This window comes from Berghia stephanieae, chromosome 1, assembly GCF_034508935.2.
Source record: "Berghia stephanieae isolate SIO BIC M18660-M18661 chromosome 1, UCSD_Bste_1.3, whole genome shotgun sequence".
Lineage (NCBI taxonomy): Eukaryota > Metazoa > Mollusca > Gastropoda > Nudibranchia > Aeolidiidae > Berghia > Berghia stephanieae.
In genome coordinates, this window is record NC_088360.1 from 91,875,374 (window position 1) to 91,896,678 (window position 21,305).

Consider the following 21,305-nt stretch of genomic DNA (forward strand, 5'->3'; position numbering starts at 1 on the left):
TGATTAAATAAAATAATGGATAATTATTTGCATTTCGATTTGTCTTTAATGATAGCAAGAAAAACTTTTAATTTTACTCAGTACCTAATTGTAAAAGCTGTGTTCTGGATAAAACTAAATAAAATTTTGTTTTACTTCAGTTAATACCCGTTCAATCTGTCATTAGAAATGTTTGCTCAACCTTTTATTAGAAGTGTTAACTCAGAAAATGTAGTGTAATTGATTCTTTATTGTTTTGTATCTAAGGTTGATGAGTTCAAGAGTGTTAGCAAGTTCAAGTGAGTTTTTTATATTATCTCCAAAAGTCAATATTTGAAAATTACCCATCTTCAATGGTCCAATTGCTCTTAATCACTACCTTTTGGAATTGATAATGTTTTTTTTTTTTCATTTCATTTTTTTTTACTTGCTTTACTTTTCCTCACACCCCCTCCCCCCAAATAAACAAACACCCCCCCCCCTGAAAAAAACAAAACAAACAAAAAAACAAAGAAAAAAGGTTCAAGAACCTTTTTTTTTGTACCGTCAATTTAATTTAAAGCCTTTTCATTTCGTCTTGAATCAAATTAGTGATAAACCAAATGGTATTTAGATGAAATTAAACTCTCAGAAGTGCATTAAATGCAAATTAAATAACTAACAATATAACTATGGAATGGAATTTTTAAACATTTCCTCCCCTAAAAGCTATGATCACTATCATTCGTGTTTTCCTCTCCAGAATTTTCAACACCAATAATTTATGGATAAGTTTAAAAGCCATCAAAAGAAATATAGAGGAACAAACCCTTCACATGGAAATCATTGTCAACAACAAGGTAATCGATTTTGTTTCGTGCTATTTTAGTCTGTTACTTCACAGTCGATTGTGTGTAACAGTTGTATAGTTTCTGTTTATTTATATTAATTTGTAATATTTCAGATCGTATATATATTATTCCATTGTTTTAATTTGCTCAGTGTTTAACTGACACTAATTTATCAGTAAATGGCTATTTCTCATTTTATTAATCAAATTCTCAGCTGGCAAACAATTAATTTATAAACCATTTAGAATTTCATGATACATATTCAAATTAATTATTATCAATATCAAGTAAGCTTAATGCTGATAAACCAATTCGGTCAATAAAATCAGCTGAATCCTTGTTTTTAAATACTTCTCTTTCAGACTTTAGACTCTGGTATGAATGTGATCCAATTAGAAACAGCTGTGGGAGCAGCAATTAAAAGTTTTGACAGTGCTCTCGGTAAGTTTGGATATTTGATAGAAGTATCCATCCTGCTTAATGGTCACCAGTGTGTGTAACATATATGAATTTTTAAAAATTGTTTTAAAATCCTTTCCTTCCAGCCACATGCCTGTAACATACCTGCCAACCCTTCCACTTTTGGCGGAATAATTCATATAGTCACTCTTACTTTTCTATAATTCCAGCATTGTCTCTTAAATTCCGATTTTCAAAAATATTAATAGTAAATGATGGTGATGGTAAGAAGAAAAAAATGGAGGGGGGGGGGGGGGGGGGGGGTTAATAAAGTGAACTTTTAAAAATGATTTCCAAAAGGGAATTAAGTAGGAAAATAAATTGCTCTCCTTTCTCTCTTCCCCATTTCATCTGATATGCAGTTTTGCCAGCTGTGCCGGAATACTGTCTTTATATGTTTGGTGGCAAATTTTGTGGTCATTTCGATACAGAATTATCCATTGCTAAAAAATTCCTATTTTTTGTCTCAAATTACTGTTTTCTGACCTTCTGATTCCACTTTTGGAATATGAAGGGTTGCAGGTCTGCTGTAGTGGCCTATTTTTTCTTCATGATTACTACACTAGTAATGAAGAGGTTCAGCTATACTTCTGTACATCCAGAAATGAGAGGGGAGAGAGAGAGAGAGAGAGAGGGAGAGGGAGAGAGAGAGAGAGAGAGAGAGAGAGAGAGAGAGAGAGAGAGAGAGAGAGAGAGAGAGAGAGAGAGAGAGAGAGAGAGAGAGAGAGAGAGAGAGAGAGAGAGTGTGCGTGTGTGTGTGTACAAAATGTTTATGATTAATTAGATATTTAACTCGTTGATGGAGAAAAGGCTGTTTTTATTTTTTGTTTTAAAAAAGAAAAATTATTATAATGATGATTATATTTTGTTTAGTTTGTTTTTAAAAAATAATTTTTATGATATGAATGATGATGATGATGATACTGATGATAATGATGATATAAAGATAATAATAATGGAACATATAAAATCCTTCCAAAAACAAGACAACTATATATGGTGCAGTATTTGATTTCAATTCAAGGTGTGAATGTGCCCAGGAGTCGTTTCTTACCCGTTAAGACAACATCCGACTTATTGATAGTCATGAGCAACTTGTATGCTATGAAAACGGGAGCCCTTGAGATGTCTCCAAAAAGATCATTTCCCAGTGTTCCTCTGGTCAAGCTAGGTGTAGAATTCTCAAAGGTATTTGAATTGTTTGATTTAAGGATGTTTGTTTATACTTCATAAATGTTTTGTGCAGGTAAACCCAAATACATATATTGTAATATTATATTATAGTATTTTACAGTCAAGTCATAATATGACTTTCATCGTTCAAGTAAACTTAATTGCTTCTTGAATTGTATGCACTTACTAGACCACTCTGATCTCAAAATGAACAACTGATTAATGTTCCAATATGTAAACTCTCTCTTGTTCTGTTGGGCCCCAAAAGTATCTATTCTTTTTAAAAAATAGGGTTGGGGATCAACATTGTGCTGTACAGCCAATATTAATTTTTTTTATCATCGAGCACAGAATTACTGGCAAATCTAAAAATTATTAAACTGTTTTTCACAGATTGAAAAACGAGTAACTTCCAACCCTTTCTTGATTTTGGATCTATGTTTATTTCCACAATACAGTTGTATAATAATTAAAATAGATGAGTGCCTGTTAGTAATAGCCTTTACTTATTCAAAAATACTGCTATTTCTCCATTTATTTAACTACCTCAGTCGCCGATGTCACTCATGTATAAAGAGTTAACTCCCTTATTAAAAAAAAAAATTAATAAAAAAAATTCTAAGCTTTAATCTATAAAAGGTAGAGTGATTTATTTAAAATTAAATTTATACCTAAAAATAAAAATCTTCATCAAAATTTATCATATTAGTCAATTTGATTAGAATTATTCAAATTATTTACTAATCTTAAATTGAAATATTAAATCTAAAACTACTAAATTTTCTGACATTATCTTCAGTCATTAATTATCTGATAAGAATTGATTAAGTTGAAAGTAGTGTGAACGTAATCTAAAGGGAATCGCTACCCATTGCCAAATTCTTTTGCTTGCACATAGTTACAGACTTTATTACAGTGCCTGTTTTGATAGTTAACAGCTCAAAAGATTTGTCTCGATCTAGGTATGTTTGTTTCCTCAATTCAGTAGTATAATTATTAAAATAGATGACTGCCAGTTCATAATAGCCTTTATTTCTCCACAAATATTGCAGGTTTTCCACTAGTGGAACAAATCAGATAAAGGAATCAAAGATGTCCCCCCGAGCTCAGTAATCATAGGAAACTTTTGAAAACATTCTTATTCTGACAGGCCTTTGAGTAGTAATATACTTTGCGTTTTGTGTGACTTATTCTCTTAGCATTTGTTGCGCCTTAGAGCACTTTGTGGATTTTGTGCACTATATAAATCAATTATTACATTAATTTACATTCCATTACTTATGTCGTACTGCATTTGTCAACTGATGTTTTTTTTTTTAAAAAAAGGAAAACTTATAGAAGTTTATGGAATCACTCATACATGTTTTATTGTATAGTTATCATCTGATATCAACAAAGCAGTACTTAGCAATATAGCTAAGATATTTATATTGTATTGTATTACTCCAAGCCTGAATTATGAACATCTCTTAATGCTGTTAAAGATCAGCTACTTGTCACCAAGCAAACTGTAACGGATTGCAACATTTTCTAACATTATAGATGTAGAGTTCCCAAGGAGAAAAGTCGGTTATCTTTCACAACACACTGAAGTGAGAATGCCTAAAGCTGAGAAAATTGGGTTGCTTGAATCACAAAAGATACCAAAATATCAATTGAGAAAGAAAGTACAAAAATTTTAGTATGAAAAAGGAACCACATATTTTTTTTTTCAAAGTATTTAAATACAGTTAGCTCTTAATAACTTTTCATCATTATTTTTCATACAGGTATCTGATTTTCTAAGAAGATTTGCAACGATTCCTGATATTATAGAACTAGATCACTTGACTGTAGCAGGAAATGTGAACTTTGGAAAAGGTGTAACACTCAGGGTGAGTTTTGATTAGATATCTATTATCTATACTATAGGGTTCTTTTAAAATTCTCATAGTAGAATTGTTGATGCGATAATAAATTATTTATTTATATATATATATATATATATTTTTTTTTAAACCTTGAGCTTTTATATAGCGCAATATCCATTAAACATGCTCAAAGCACTTTAGAAAGGGTCCTGACCAACAACAACTCATAACATGCAGAAGGAGACATGACGCCTGTTTGGCAATATTACAATTTTTCCGACAGAGACAACACTGTCAGCCGTCAGGTTCTCATTTTACACCTGAGTAAGGTGAGAGTTTGTGAGTAAAGAGCCTTTACCAAGGACTCAACTATGTGCAGAGCACGAGGTTCGAACCCAGGACCTTCCGATCCGAAAGCGAGTGTCATACCACTAGACCACATAGCCGCACTTAGTGGCTAAGGCATTGCACTGTGACATGGAAGGTCCTGGGTTGAACCCTGCTACATACAATTTTGTTTATTAACCCCCTATTTGCTCACTCTGGACAACATGGGTGACTCCTGTTGATATCAGATGTTTGTTTGATGGGTTTTCTACATTGCTTAATGAACTGCTTCGACGAAGGCATCTCACAAAGCCATGGGGGAAGGGTGTAATTTTTTAAATTATTTAGATAGAGAAATAAGTAAATCAATAACTTAAATGCACTATACTGTATGAATGGATATAACCAATTGATTCTATTATTAAAATAACTATGCATAATCAGTTTTGAATATTGTCAATATAAAAATGTTGTAGATAAGATTTTAAAAACAGTAGTCTATCTTGGCTTTTATAGCGCTAAACGCACAATATCGATTGCTTGCTAGGATAGGATGCTAGTCAAATGCAAAGTACTTTTTAGCCAAATACAACAGATCTAGCTACATAATCCTCGTAGAGTAAGGACAGGGGGACAGAAAAAAATCCTGACTTTCTTTGGGACTGAACCCATTCCCTGTGAAGCAAGTGCTCAACTGAACCATTTGCCCCCCCCCCCCTCCCTCACGTTTTTTAGTTGTTTTTTTTTTTTAAAGACTCTTTCAGAAGCCATGACTTGAACTTAATATGTTTAGGGAAAATTTTTAAAACCTGATCACTTAGCGATCCAATGATATCAGAAATTGATTTATGAACAATATATATTTTTATATTTATTTATTTATCTATTTGTTATTATTATTTTTTGTTTTTGTTTTGGTACTTGAGAGCTTTGTCCTGGGTGGGGATCCTGACCTCCCATAGTGGGCAGGGAGGTCCAAACTGTGTCTTCTATCCCCTTATATCTGTTTTCCAACATGCTTTCTGTCTTTGTCTTGGAATGAGGTTACTTGGTTTTGTCCTGGCCCTGGTTGGACTCTTGGCTGGGAGGAAAACAGTGAAATGCATAGTTATTGTTTTGGGAGATGATATTTTTTTCCTTGCAAATCATCTCTCTATTATGTACTATTATATTTGTTGTTTTTAGTGTATAATGTAAACGTTTGAGTGTACTCCTCTCTGTTGGATTTTGTGCTTGTGTCCGGATGAGACTTATAGGTGATCTCAAAGTACATTGGTGGTATGCTCTTAGAATTTACATCTGATCCCTATTTGTTCCCAGTTCCCCTTTGTCTTACCTTTTCTTGGGTGCTTTAATTTTAATTCTAGAATTTTTTACTATCATTTTCTTCCTTTTTACTGGCGCTGATATAACCTATATGTGTTGCAAGCGCCGTAAAACCCTTAAAAACAAATAAAAAACAAAAACAGAGCTTTTGTCTATTTCATCTCTAACTGAACTTCTGGATGGGGTTCCTGGCCTCCCATAGTGGGCAGGGAGGCACTTACTGTGTCTTCTATCCCCTTATATCTGTCTTCCAACTCACTCTGTCTTTGTCTTGGAATGAGATTACTTGGTTTTGTCCTGGCCCTGGCTGGATACTTTAGCTGAGAGGGAAACAGTCAAATGTATAGTTAGTTTTGGGAGATGATATTTTTTTCCTTGTAAATCATCTCTCTGTTATACATTGTATTATGTTTTCTTTATATTATATACGATTTGTAAAACATTTGAGTGTATTCCTCTTAGTGGTGACATGTGCTTGTGTCTGGATGAGACTTTTAGTGATCTCAAACTAAGTACTTTGATAGTGTGCTCTTGGAATCTACACCTGTTTCTTATTTGAATCAATTGCCCTTTGTCTTACCTTTTCTTGGGTGCTTTAATTGTGATTCTAGAACTTTTTACTATCCCATTTTCTTCCTTTTTACTGGCGCTGATATGACCTTAATGTATTGCAAGTGCCGTAAAACCCTTAAAAACAAACTAACCTGAACTTATGTTGATCTATTTTTCTCTCTCACTTTGCCTTTTTCTGAATCTTGTCTGTATTATTCTAATACCTACTTTCGATAAACAAATGTTTTGAAATGACTTATACACGCTTTGATGATTTATTTTTAGGGTACAGTCATCATCATTGCAAACCACGGAGAAAAGATTGATATTCCAATGGGTTCCATCCTAGAAAACAAGATTGTGTCTGGAAATTTGAGAATTCTGGACCACTAGGAACAAATGATCAAATAAGACCAAAGAAAAACCTCCAAGTGTTGTGTGAAATTGGGACACCCACCTTCATGCCCACCTTTTTAATGACGACAAAATATACCCTTTGTTTGAGATGTTAATGTGTAATTAGTTTAATGACTGGTTGTTTGCTTTGTAGATTCAGAAATGTGAACAAGAAATTATATTTTGTTTCAAGTTAAAGTAAATACTAAGTTTATTGAAATTGAAACTGCAGATTGTTAAAGTATTGAAAAATAATGATTATTGTAACAATGAATATTTAGTTTTCAAGCTCTTTCTTGGCTGACAATGAAAACAATATTAACTTACAATACTCATTGTCTGGAAAAGGTGATTGTTGTTTCTTTGCTATATCTTCCATCTTGGCATGAGAAGATCTGCTCGTTTTTCTGGACTTAATTATTGCATTGTGACTGCAGAAGTATTTGAGCTCCAAAGTTTCCTTGTTACTGACTAAGTTATTTTCTGAGTTATATTCATTTTTATTAAATATTTTACGTTTCATGTTGATCGCTTCACTCTAAACAACTTTAAGATGCATATGTTTGTGTAAATCATCTCAGTTTTCATGCTGACACTTAGATAATCTTTTAACTACTTATGTGGCTTTGATATAGAGACACTGTTGTTAAGTTAACTTGCACGATAATTGTTTTGTTTTTTATCTTCTGTTGGTCCAAGAGAGATAATTTAAATATTATCTCCTACTCCGATGTGGCTAATGTAGTTTAGAGTTGTCCTCAACCTTTGGTCACATGTTAAACCCACAGACTTTGGTTGAGTGGATTTTCAGTTCGGTCCCATTTCTTAGTCGTGAGAGAGAGAGGTTGTGTGTGAAAATAGAAATGACTAGTTGTTCGATGCAGTTTGAAAATATATCTATGTGTTTAAGTGTTTGTAAGTAGTCGTCCAGGTATAGTTACTAATAGTATGTATCGTTCTGTAATAAATGTTTAATTGTTTTAACACATTTATGTTATTACTTATGTTTACGTCATCTTACAAGTAGAAGGATTGTGTAAAAGTATACTATGCATTAGCAAGCATATATCATGAATGGGCCAGGAGAATCTCCAATGAGGTAATGCTTTGTATCAGCCTTTGTCCTAAGGCATGTTCCATAGGGACAAAGTCAAAGCAAGACAAAAAGCCAGTTTAAGTAGCGCTGTATGTTGCACAAACTTTCACTAGCCAATTGACTGCTGAGCCCCTCACTTTTGCTACAATTGATGAGAAAGTATAATGCCATTGACACCATAACTAATGAATTCTGGGATTTTTTTCCCCACCTAAGAAACACTCATCTGTGGCATGTGCAATCCACAGATTGGTTCAGTGGACATGATCACGTTCTGATTCAGGCGTCCTGATAGTTCAGTGGGTAGAGCAAATGAGTTACAATTAATGGGTCTGTTTTGAATCATCTATTTTATCTTTTTTTTTTGGTGACCCATTTGTCCAACATTTAATAGATGATTTGGTGGCTCGTACTTTGTGATAAGCCAAGGATCATGTCTTAAGGGTAGCAAATGTCTGTTTATTGCAAAAGGAATCTAACACTCTTGACCCTTCATAGAACTAAATGACCACTTTAAAATTTCGCAGATTTGGATCAGGATAGAGATTGGCAAATTTTATTACATGGAGATAAGTAAGCTAAATTATGCCAAGGAATTTATCACACTATGTTATGAACTAACCAAGACATGATTCATTTACATATTAAAATAACAACATGGCTTTTTCACCATCAATAAAATGCCAAGAGTCCAGTGAATTTGTAAGAGATGCGACTTTTTTTTATGGTTGAAGGATTGGTTTCTGGGCGGGGTCCTTTGACCTCCTATGATGGGCAGGAGGTCACGCTGTGTAGCCGTTTTCCGAGTTGCTTTCTGTATTTGTCTTGGGATGGGGTTATTTAGTTTTGTCAAAGACCTTGACTGGGAGGTAAGCAGTCAAATGTATAGTTATAGTTTAGGGAGATGTTATTTTTTTCCTGTGAATCATCTCTCCGTTGTGCATTGTTAGTTATGTATTCTGTAAACATTTGAGTCTGTTCCTCTTAGTGGGATCCTGTGCTGGTGTCTGGATGAGACTTTAAGGTGATTCAAACCATGGACATTGATAGTATGCTCTTGGAATCTGCATGTGCTCCCTATTTGAATCAATTCCCCTTTGTCTCACTTTCTCGCGGGTGGTTGGATGGGAGCATCACCCTTGAATCATATACCTATGATGTTCGCATGGGTGTACGATCCGATAGTGATGTCGTTTCTTCTTCTCTTTACTAGCCTATCCTGCTTCTTTGGTTTGTGATTTTATTTTTGACAGGGGAAATTTTTTTTCTGTAAATCTTCTGCCTGTTTGTTCTTGGTTATTTATAATTTAGCTTATGATATCTTTAGGTTATGATTTTGATTTACATTTGTACTATTTTTGTTAGATTGCTTGTTTTTTTGTTTCAGCGGTCTCTCATATAACCTCAATTGTGTTGGAAGAGACCTAAAGCAACAAACAATCTCACTTTCTCTTGAGTGCTTTGATTGTGATTTATGAAGAATATAAAATATTGACCAGGATGGAGAAAGGATTTTATAACACATTTTGAGTAAAGGAAAAAAAAAAAAGTATAAGTAAAAAAAATGTGAGAAAAAACAAAAAACAAATACAACCACCCCTCTCCTCCTCCCAACCCCCCCCCCCCCAAAAAAAAAAACAAAACAAAACAAAAAACAAAACCCAACAAGCTAAATAACAAAGTCCAGGTTGTGTTAAAGAATGGCAGATTATCAAACGTTTATGCTGTATCACTTGTACGATATTCACTCCTGGAAATTATATTAATTTCCTTTTGTTTTTGTCTAGTTATTCCACATTCTTGGGATATCTACTAAACAGTTTAATTAATTCTACATTTCAATAGTTTATTGAAGCTTAGCAATTATTATAATATGTTTCACATTTAGTCCTATGATAAGCGGATCACAGACCCACCCCCCCTCCCCCCCCCAAAAAAAAAAAAAAAGAGGAAAAAAATATGTATATAAAACTATTTTCAACAGCACAACGGACGATGGAGTGCTATTTCCAATGCTACCAAGAAATTGTATCGGATTCTTTTTTCACAAATTTTTGTTGTTGTATTTTACTGTTTTAACGGTTTCAATTATTGTATGAGCTTTTGTCATTTTTTTTTTTTTTCAGAATATTTCTTGTACTGTCCTGTAATTAATATACTTTGTGTGGAATGAAAATTGCAACATTTTAATAATTATCCTCTCAGATTAGGCACACACAGTGTAACCTTTCTGTCTGGATGCCGATCAGTATTTTTACACCAATACGTGTGTAGAAAAATGCAGTTATATTTTACGTGTGTTAAAAATAAAAATATTCCTTTCTTTCATTGAAAATTGGGTCCCCCATATAGTATAAATCTAATCAAATCCATATTATTATTAGTGTTATTATTATTATTATTATTATTGTTGTTATTGTTGTTGTTGTTATTAATTTATTTATTCTTGACATTATTCAAGACATGTATCATGTCAGTACCATATCAATTGAAAAAGCAACCTAGAAGATATTTCAAATTTTAATAGAATTTGAAACTCAAATTGATTGTGGAATTCATTTATGTCCACTTTGTTCATTGTTAATCTCAATTGATTGAACGAGCTGCATGTATAGAGAATGTAAAGCTCATTCTTAGCTGGAGTTCCTTGTATTTATCAACCAATTCTGTTCCAGTTTATTAGTTACAATTTTCCAATCTGTTTCACCTGATAAATGAAACAAAAATATGCCTGTCGTTTGAAACAACTGTGCCATATAAATATAAGTCTCATCACAATGTCTTCCTTGAAAGAAAAATGAGGATTTTGTACTTTTCCCACAACTTGATTTCACATCATGACTTCATGTCTGAGTCTTTGCATTCAATTTTATTTGCTACATCATGATCTTTGAAACAAAAAAAAAATAATAGTTGATAGAACCACTAATTTTCTCTACAGGCATACATTTTGTTCGACTTATTTTTATGTGAAAAAAAGTTTCTTCCATTAAGAGTGCAAAAAATCTTGTTGACTGCAGTAGCCTGAGGGATAAGCAAATGATTATTTGTGTATGCATGCATGCGCATGTGTGTATAATGTTATTATTCTGTTTATAAGTTATTTGCTGAATACGTATTAGAGTGTATCCCTTTTGGCAAAAGTCATATGATCGTGCTGTTGTAGGACGTTAGACAAGATACAATGATAGATTGCTTAGATTGCTTTTGGATCTTTAGAACTTTTTTCTTAATTAGTGATAACTGCTGGGTGGGGTTCCTTACCTCCACAGTGGGCAGGGAGGTACTTACCGTGTCTTCTATCCCCTTATATCTGTTTTCCAACTTGCTTTCCTGACCTCCCATAGTGGGCAGGGAGGTACATACAGTGTCTTCTATCCCCTTATATCTGTTTTCCAACATGCTTTCTGTCTTTGTCTCGGAATGAGATAACTTGGTTTTGTCCTGGCGCTGGTTGGAATCCTAGCTGGGAGGGAAACAGTCAAATGCATAGTTATTGTTTTGGGAGATGATATTTTTTTCCTTGTAAATCATCTCTCTGTTATGTATTATTATTATTTTGAATGTATAATGTAAGCATTTGAGTGTATTCCTCTATGTTGGATTTTGTGCTTGTGTCCGGATGAGACTTATAGGTGATCTCAAACTGAGTACATTGGTGGTATGCTCTTGGAATTTACATCTGATCCCTATTTGTTCCCAGTTCCCCTTTGTCTTGACTTTTTCTTGGGTGCTTTAATTGTAATTCTAGAACTTTTTACTATCCCATTTTCTTCCTTTTTACTGGCGCTGATATAACCTAAATGTGTTGCAAGCGCCGTAAAACCCTTAAAAACAAAACAAAAACAAACAACTTGCTTTCTGTTTTTGTCTTGGTGTGAGATTGCTCGGTTTTGTCCCGACCCTGGCCGGAGTCCTTGACTCGGAGAGAAACAGTCAAATGCATAGTTATTGTTTTGGGAGATGATATTTTTTTCCTTGTAAATCATCTCTTTGTTATGTGTTATTATATTTGTTATTTTTAATGTATAATGCAAGCATTTGAGTGTATTCCTCTTTGTTGGATTTTGTGCTTGTGTCTGGATGAGACTTATAGGTGATCTCAAACTAAGTGCATTGGTGGTATGCTCTTGGAATCTACATCTGATCCCTATTTGTTCCCAGTTCCCCTATATCTTACTATTTCTTGGGTGCTTTGATTGTAATTCTAGAACTTTTTACTATCCCATTTTTTTCCTTTTTACTGGCGCTGATATGACCTTAATGTGTTGCAAGCGCCGTAAAACCCTTAAAAACAAAACATAAAACAAACAGGGATAACTGTTTAACTCTTCTATCATCTTACTTTTTACTTACGCTGAAATAACCTTCTCCTTTGACTCAATTGAATTTACACATGTACTCTTTAAACCAAAAGTTAAAAATGTTAATTCTGTCAAATTTTGACAAAGTTATGACAGTTCAAAATGGCTGCCCCTATGGATGTCCGTCAGCGACAAATGCTGTCATTGAATTTCTTGTTTTCAAGGAAGAAACATCGAGTAACATTGTTAAATGTATTGGTGTCTATAAAACTCCAGCGTTTTGTAGAGGTAGTGTTTTAGGTGGGTTGAACTTGTCGAAGAGACAATCATTGGAATGGCGACACCCCTCTTCCCCAAAGACCAAAAACTTCAAAACTGAGATATCAGCTGGGAAAATTATGCCAAGTGTTTAGGTACATTAGAGGTGTAATCCTTGTTGTTTCCTATCACAGACCACAGGAGTTTCTGTCAACTCTGAATGGTACAAATAGACCTTGAAGCAACTGAAAGCAAGAATTTGACGAGTTAGATTGGCTTTGGAGATGGAACGAGTATTGTTTTTCATGAAAATGCCCTTCCACAAAGTGCCAGGAAAAGGGAGGTAATCGCATCATTTTGATGGACAACTCTTGTCTCACCCTCCTTATTAATTCACCAGACTTGACTCTTTCTGACTTTCATCATTTTGGTCCACTGAAGGAGGCAATGAGGGGACATCGCTTTGAAGATGATGAAAAGTCAAGACAGTAGTGAAAAATTGGCTCAAAGTTCAGTCAACTTAGTTTTACGAGGGCAGGATACATGACCTTACAAAAAGGTGGACTGTGGCTATTGAGAGAGGCAGAGACTATGTTGAGAAGTGGTATTCTACTTGGCTAATGCCAAGCTTTAATTTGAGGTATAATGTATGGTATCGATTCAATTTGTTATAAAGTAATAAGCAAAGTCCCATTAGTTTTTGACTCACCCTCGTAGAAAAAAAATTCCGTCACCCAGGAATAGCGTGCAGTAATGCAGTACATGCAGAAAAGCGATGACTACTGTACTACTATAGTTATTTGTTTTAATATCCTTCATAGATTCATAGCAGGATCCTTTGCTTGTGCCTGTATAGGACTTTTAGGTAATATCAAAGAAGGCACATTGGTAGATTGCTCATGAAATCTTCTGTCCCCTGTTTAAACCAGTCCCCTTTGTCTTGCTTTTTTTTCTTTGATGCTTTTAACTTCAGATCCAGAACATTTCCCTATCATCTTTCTTTTTATTGGCGCAGAAATGACCTTGAAGTGTCACAAGCGCTGTAAAAGTCCTAAAAACAACAAAAGAATCTCTGGTGATCAATTAAACTTATTCTTGTCAATATAATGTAATATTCTACAATGCGTTGTGGTTATAATGTAGTTATAAAATTAAAAGGAATGAAATTTTGAAGAAAAAAATAAAATAAAATCAAACTTCAATAAATGGCGATAGTTCAGATCTGGAAGGATAAACTGAAAAGAAAACTGCTTAGTTCAACTACCTGTATTAATTCTAAACGATTGTTTTACTATGCCTGTTTATGGTTATATGTGGTACTGTTGTTTGCTTTTGTCCTGTTGATTTTGATTACTTTTAACAAATTGATAAATAGACCTATTTACAAATTTTAAATGTATTTTACCCCTCCTTCCTTTCTGTTACGTTAAAAAAAAAATGTACTCTATTTTGAAATGTTATCTCTTCTATCAAATTACCATAATAGTATATATTATTGTGTCAACTTTTTTGAAATGGCATTAGGGGAAAAATAAAATAATGAAATTCCAGACTGATTTTAAATGTAGCCTATAGTCTATATAGTGTATGAAAGGTGTAATCATTTACCAACCATATTCAAAAAGTCATGGTGGATATTCCCTCCAAGATGGAGGGGCAGGCCTTCCCCCCTGATAACTGGGAAAGGGGGGGGGGGGGGGGGGGCGGGTGAATAAAGGGAAGGAAAGAGACCAAAAAAATATATTCAATCTGGTCTCATCACAACAATGAAACCCTTGCCAAATCCTTAATGTAAGTAAATTGATGCGCTTTATAACAAAAAGTGGTTATTTTGTCGTGGCAAATGATAGTGATAGGGTCCATTTATTTCTCTGGTGTGCGATATCTCTTTCTGTTCTTTTAATGGAATAATTTTATATATATATATATATATATATATTTGTGAGGGACAATATTCTTTTCTTTGTATTGTAAATCATCTCTCCAATATATTCTGCATTAGTTTCTGATGATTTACAAAGAAAAAAAATCGTCTTTCACAAAAAGATAAATCCATATGTTTGTCAACAGAAGATTCCTGGATGGGGTTCCTGACCTCCCATAGTGGGCAGGGAGGCACTTACTGTGTCTTCTATCCCCCTATATCGGTTTTCCAACAAGCTTTGCTGGGTGGGGATCCTGACCTCCCATAGTGGGCAGGGGGGTACATACTGTCTTCTATCCCCTTATATCTGTTTTCCAACATGCTTTCTGTCTTTGTCTTGGAATGAGATTACTTGGTTTTGTCCTGGCCCTGACTGGAGTCCTGGTTGGGAGGGAAACAGTCAAATGCATAGTTATTGTTTTGGGAGATGATATTTTTTTCATTGTAAATCATCTCTCTGCTATGAACTGTATTATGCTTTCTTTATATTATATATGATTTGTAAAACATTTGAGTGCGTTCCTCCTAGCGGGGACCTGTGCTTGTGTCTGGATGAGACTTTTAGTGATCTCAAACTAAGTATACTTTGATAGAGTGCTTTTGGAATCTACACCTGTTTCCTATTTGAACCAATTCCCCTTTGTCTTCCTTTTCTTGGATGCTTTATTGTAATTCTAGAACTTTTTACTATCCCATTTTCTTCCTTTTTACTGGCGCTGATATGACCTTAATGTGTTGCAAGCGCCGTAAAACCCTTAAAAACTTAAAAACTTAAACTCCAACAAGCTTTCTGCCTTTGTCTTGGCCCTGGTCGAATACCTAGCTGGGAGGGAAACAGTTAAATGTATAGTTAGTTTTGGAAGATAGTAGTAGTAGTATCGTTCGGCTACACTTCTATGTTCAAGGTATCAATCCAGGTTCGGAAGTCATCATCACATTTATTGATGGTTTCAAATCCCCCTTCCAGTTTTGTCTCTGGGCAATCTAGTACGAGGTGGTTTGCATCTTGTGGTGCTTGGTTGCACTTTGGGCATGTTGGTGATTCCTGGAGCCCCCATTTGTGCATGTTGGCAGCTGTTCTTGTACGTTTTGACTGTAGTCTATTTGCAGCTACCCAGTATTTTGTTGGTTGATCCTGTAGACCTGGGAGACTTTTACAGGGATCTTCAATTAGTTCCCCTCCTGTTGGTTTATTCCTTTTCCATTCCTCACACCAGGCTTCTTGCGTGTTGTAGTTTTCTTTCTTTGATAGGTAGAAAGGTGAACGAGATTTTAGTCTTGATGTTGGGGGGCGCAGTTTAGTATATGTGTTTGCAGAGGAGTTCCACTATCTTCTTCAGCTCTGGACATCCATTTCTGTGTTGCATCCTCTCTCCTCAAGTGGGGTGGTGCAGCCATTGTGTTGGGGTTTATTTCAGGCATCCAGTTACTATTCGCATCGAGTCTCTTAGTTTCACATCGACAAGGTTTGTATGGGCACTTCTCGTCCAAAGAGGAGCACAATATTCTGCACACTGTAGCAAAGGGCCAGGGTTGGTGTTCTGAGAAGAGTTTGCGACTGGGTGGGGTTCCTGACCTCCCATAGTGGGCAGGGGGTACATGCTGTGTCTTCTATTTCTATCCCCTTATATCTGTTTTCCAACATGCTTTCTGTCTTTGTCTTGGAATGAGATTACTTGCTGGGTGGGGATCCTGACCTCCCATAGTGGGCAGGGAGGTACATGCTGTGTCTTCTATCCCCCCATACCCATTTTCCAATTGTTTCCTGTCATTGTCTTGGAATGAGATTACTTAGTTTTGTCCTGATCCTTGCCGGAGTTCCTTGGCTGGGAGGGAAACAGTCGAATGTATAGTTATAGTTTTGGGAGATATTTTTTTCCTTGTAAATCATCTCTCTGTACTGTTATGCATTGTATTATGTTTAGTTTACATATTATATTATATGATTGGTACACATTTGTTGTATTCCTCTTAGTTGAGACCTGTGCTTGTGTCTGGATGAGACTTTTAGGTGATCTCAAACTAAGTACTTTGACGGTGTGCTCTTGGAATCTACATCTGTTCCCTATTTGAACCAGTTCCTCTTTGTCTTACCTTTTCTTTTGTGCTTTAATTGTAATTCTAGAACTTTTTACTATCCCATTTTCTTCCTTTTTACTGGCGCTGATATGACCTTAATGTGTTGCAAGCGCCGTAAAACCCTTAAAAACAAAACAAAACAGAGATTACTTGGTTTTGTCCTGGCCCTGGCCGGAGTCCTAGCTGGGAGGCAAATAGTCAAATGCATTGTTATTGTTTTGGGAGATATTTTTTTCCTTGTAAATCATCTCTCTGTTATGTATTATTATATTTATTTTGAATTTATAATGTAAGCATTTGAGTGTATTTCTCTTTGTTGGATTTTGTGCTTGTGTCCGGATGAGACATAGGTGGTCTCAAACTAAGTACTTTGATAGTGTGCTCTTGGAATCTACATCCGATCCCTATTTGTTCCCAGTTCCCCTATGTCTTACTTTTTCTTGTGTGCTTTATTTGTAATTCTAGAACTTTTTACTATCCCATTTTCTTCCTTTTTACTGGCGCTGATATAACCTGAATGTGTTGCAAGCGCAGTAAAACCCTTAAAACATAAACATAAACACAAGAGTTTGCGATGCTCCCCATGTTGTTCCTGCCAGTTTTTGGAAGATGATATTTTTTGTCTTGTAAATCATCTCTAATGCACTGTATTATGTTTTATTTACATTTTATATATTATTTGTAAATATATGAGGTGTTCCTCTTCGTGGAGACCTGTGCTTGTGTCAAGGTGAGACTTTTTGGTGACCTCAAACAAAGTACTTTGATAGTGTGCTCTTGGAATCAAAATCTGTTTCCTATTTGAACCAATTCCCCTTTTCTTGGGTGCTTTATTGTAATTCTGGAACTTTTTACTATCCCATTTTCTTCCATTTTATTGGCGCTGATATGACATTTATGTGTTGCAAGCTCCTTAAAACCCTTAAAAACAAAAGCAAAAAAGACTCCAGAAAAGGCCCCGGTAAAACCAACAGAACACGGACACAAAGCAACATGGAAAAGGCCAAGGGCCATATCAATTATGGACCTTACCCCTGATATGAGCTAAATTAGCCAATGAGTGGGGGCCCTTGTGGGCCTAGGCAATCATTTACCGTTGTCTATCCACATTTCTATATAGATTTTTATCCTTGTTCTGGAGTGAAGCCATTTGGTTTTGCCATAACCTGCTAAACACTCACTCAACAAATTAAAAAAAAAAACTTGTTTCGTTTTGTTTTAATGCAGTTTTAAAAAATATTATCGTCATTCGTTCAAGAAACTGGGACATTCTTGAACTTAAAATATTTACCAATTACAATCTTGTTTTCCATTTAAATTAAATAAATGCAAAACCTAAATCTTGGAATTTAAATCATAAACACTCTTTTCTTCTCAAAATGAAATAATGAGCTCTGAGAAAGGAAAAAGAAGGTACAATTTGTGACATACCATCTTAAAATTATATCATTCTGTCAGGATATCACAAAGAGAATGTAATCAATGATCAGAAATGTGAAATTTTGGGTGTTTAAGTATAAAATAAAACTATTCATTCTCAGAAAAAAAAAAACCCAAAAAACAAACAAAAACAACACACATAATTTCTATTAATGCTACTTTCAGCATTTAAATAATCCAACAAACTACTGGTTTGAAGCGATGTGTATGTTCAATAATAACATTCATTTGTCATAAAGAAAAACTATTACCCTACGTCGAGTTGCAAGGGGTAAATAATATATAGCCCTATACGAGACTTTTTCCTTTTGGTTTTGACTCAAAATGTTGCTAGTTTGTTTGTTTTTAAGGGTTTTACGGCGCTTGCAACACATTAAGGTCATATCAGCGCCAGTAAAAAGGAAGAAAATGGGATAGTAAAAAGTTCTAGAACTACAATTAAAGCACAAAAGAAAAGGTAAGACAAAGGGGAATTGGTTCAAATAGGCAACAGATGTAGATTCCAAGAGCACACCGCCAAAGTACTTAGTTTGAGATCACCTAAAAGTCTCATCCAGACACAAGCACAGGTCCCAACTAAAAGGAATACACTCAAATGTTTACCAATCATATAATATAATATGTAAACTTAACATAATACAATGCATAACAGAGAGATGATTTACAAGGAAAAAGATATAATCTCCAAAAACTATAACTATACATTCGACTGTTTCCCTCCAAGCCAAGGAACTCCAGCAAGGATCAGGACAAAACTATGAAATCTCATTCCAAGATAATGACAGGAAACAATTGGAAAACGGGTATGGGGGATAGAAGACACAGCATGTACCTCCCTGCCCACTATGGGAGGTCAGGATGCTAGCTTCATACAATAAAGCTTGGATAAAAGGGACAGGCCGAGACAAAAAAATGGTTAAAAAAATATCAGTAACTTAAAAGAAATCACAAGGGGGAAAAAGTTATAAACAAGAGTCCGTTATTTCCATCAATTTGATTCAAGCATGTTCGTTATAAGTGTTCTCTACTGTATTGTGTTCTTTATAGAAGCTAATATATAGAATTTTTTCTTCTGTTCATCATTTTCACTGAACAAATTGGTAAACTTTCTTGCAACATAAAGATAAATTATCTGGTTATTTGGTTGTTTTTTGGGGTTTTTTTCAAAAAAAAGGAAAGAATAAAAGGTGTATTTGTATTGCACATAAAAATTCAATAATATGCATGAAACTAAGGAAGTCATAAATATAACAAATTATTACCTACCAATGACTACAACCTGGTGATACCATGGTAATACTTAGGTAATTCATTAATCAAACATATTCTTAGTGGCAGTTTAACTCATAAAACTTCGCATTAATACCAATTTTTACTCACAAGTTAATTTTTAAATTTATTTACAGTTATCAAACAAAATTCATAAAATATATAAACCAATCTTTAATTGTGCTCAGACGATATTACAACCACCAAAAAACGCCCATAAAACCCCAAAAAATTCTCCTTCTGAAAATAAAGGCCAATTCATCGGGTCTAAAACTAATACCTATTCATTACTCAATCTGTGCTTCAGGTTTAATCAGTCTAAAAGTAAAAAAACCCATTCATGACTCAGTCCATCCAGTTTAATTAAGCCGTCTAAAACGAAGACCCACTAAAACTAAGACCGATTCACAACTAAACAAGTGCCTCGGGATTAAAATAATTAAGTCCAAGACCCATTAATAGCTTGATCAGTGCCTCAGGTTATCTTGAAGGTGTACAAACCATACCGGACATTTTCCTCAACTGTTGATGAATACATGTAAATCCAAAGAGCTTGAAAATTGAGCCACTGGTCTGGAACAAACTTCTTTACAAATGAGGAAATCTTTTTAAAAATAAAAAACAAAATTTACTCCATTGTATGCATATGGAGAAAATACTGACCACAATAAATTTGCCATACTACTTAGTACGCACTCTACCAATAAGAAATTAATCGTATTTATGAAGATTTTCAACAAAACTATGTTTTAAAATTATAGCTTAAAATAAATTACACAAAGACACACTCACACAAGGACCAATTTTAGGTCAAATCAACGCCAATAGATATACGAGGAAGATTATAGGATAGTCAAAAGATTTCAGATTTTATTTGCCCTTTCAATACCAAAGTGTGATTAAGACAAAAAGTTATACTTAAATCAGTGAGGACAAATAGACCAAAACGCACTCATTTGCGCCTCCAGTCTGACCTTACTATGAAACCCATCAAGACAAGCAAAGTATCCAAGACAAAAGGGATACATTCATAAAATTACAAAATCCACATTATAACTTGTACACAAATGAACCCGAGAGACATTCAAAAAAAGTATACTACAAAGAGCCTCAAATTACTTGGAGGCCAGAAAAGTTTTGTGGGTTGGTATGTTTAATTGGGCTGGTGTATGGTGTGAGTAGTTTACCTAAATGCACAGCATCAATATTTAAAGTAGTCTTTCAGAGCCACCAGGCCCGTGGAGCTGGAGTTCCCAGTTTCTATAGCACGAAACGGACAATAGCAATTGCTTGCTACCTTTGGATAGGATGCTAGTCTATAGCAAAGTACTTCCACCAGATCTAACAGACCCATTTAATTAAAGCTGGGTGGACAGGGGGGTCAGAAAGAAATCCTGACTGCAACCGGGATCAATCTTGGGCCCCTTTGCTTGTGAAGCGATTACTCTACCAACTGAGCTATCGGGACCCCTTAATATTTAAATGAGACCTAATTGAGGTCCAAAATCAATAACTGGGTGGGGTTCCTGGCCTCTCATAGTGGGCAGGGAGGCACTTACTGCGTCTTCTATCCCCTTATATCTGTCTTCCAACTCACTCTCTGTCTTTGTCTTGGAATGAGATTACTTGGTTTTGTCCTGGCCCTGGCTGGATACTCTAGCTGAGAGGCAAACAGTCAAATGTATAGTTTGTTTTGGGAGATGATATTTTTTTCCTTGTAAATTATCTCTCTGTTTTGCATTGTATTATGTTTTCTTTATATTATATACGCTTTGTAAAACATTTGAGTGTATTCCTCTTAGTGGGGAGTGCTTGTGTCTGGATGAGACTTTTAGTGATCTCAAACGAAGTACTTTGATAGTGTCAATTCCCCTTTGTCTTACCTTTTCTTGGGTGCTTTAATTGTAATTCTAGAACTTTTACTATCCCATTTTCTTCCTTTTTAATGGCGCTGATATGACCTTAATGCGTTGCAAGTGCCGTAAAACACTTTTTAAAAAAACAAAATCAATAACAAAGAGCGGAATGAAGTCGACTCTGTGC

The 21,305-nt window shown here is 34.8% G+C and overlaps 1 protein-coding gene across 3 annotated transcripts in view; it reads left to right on the forward strand.

Moving 5' to 3' along the window:
* The window catches only part of LOC144961930 (UTP--glucose-1-phosphate uridylyltransferase-like), a 72,065-nt gene extending 63,378 nt beyond the window's left edge, over positions 1–8,687 (forward strand). For all 3 annotated transcript variants that reach the window (XM_078894963.1, XM_078894954.1, XM_078894957.1), the window contains exons 10-15: positions 247–278; positions 722–818; positions 1,172–1,250; positions 2,293–2,456; positions 4,211–4,315; positions 6,782–8,687. In XM_078894963.1, the coding sequence (XP_078751089.1) occupies positions 247–278; positions 722–818; positions 1,172–1,250; positions 2,293–2,456; positions 4,211–4,315; positions 6,782–6,889 (585 nt within the window). In that variant the 3' untranslated portion in view covers positions 6,890–8,687. The remainder of the gene's footprint in view (positions 1–246; positions 279–721; positions 819–1,171; positions 1,251–2,292; positions 2,457–4,210; positions 4,316–6,781) is intronic.
* The last annotated feature ends 12,618 nt before the right edge of the window (positions 8,688–21,305 follow it).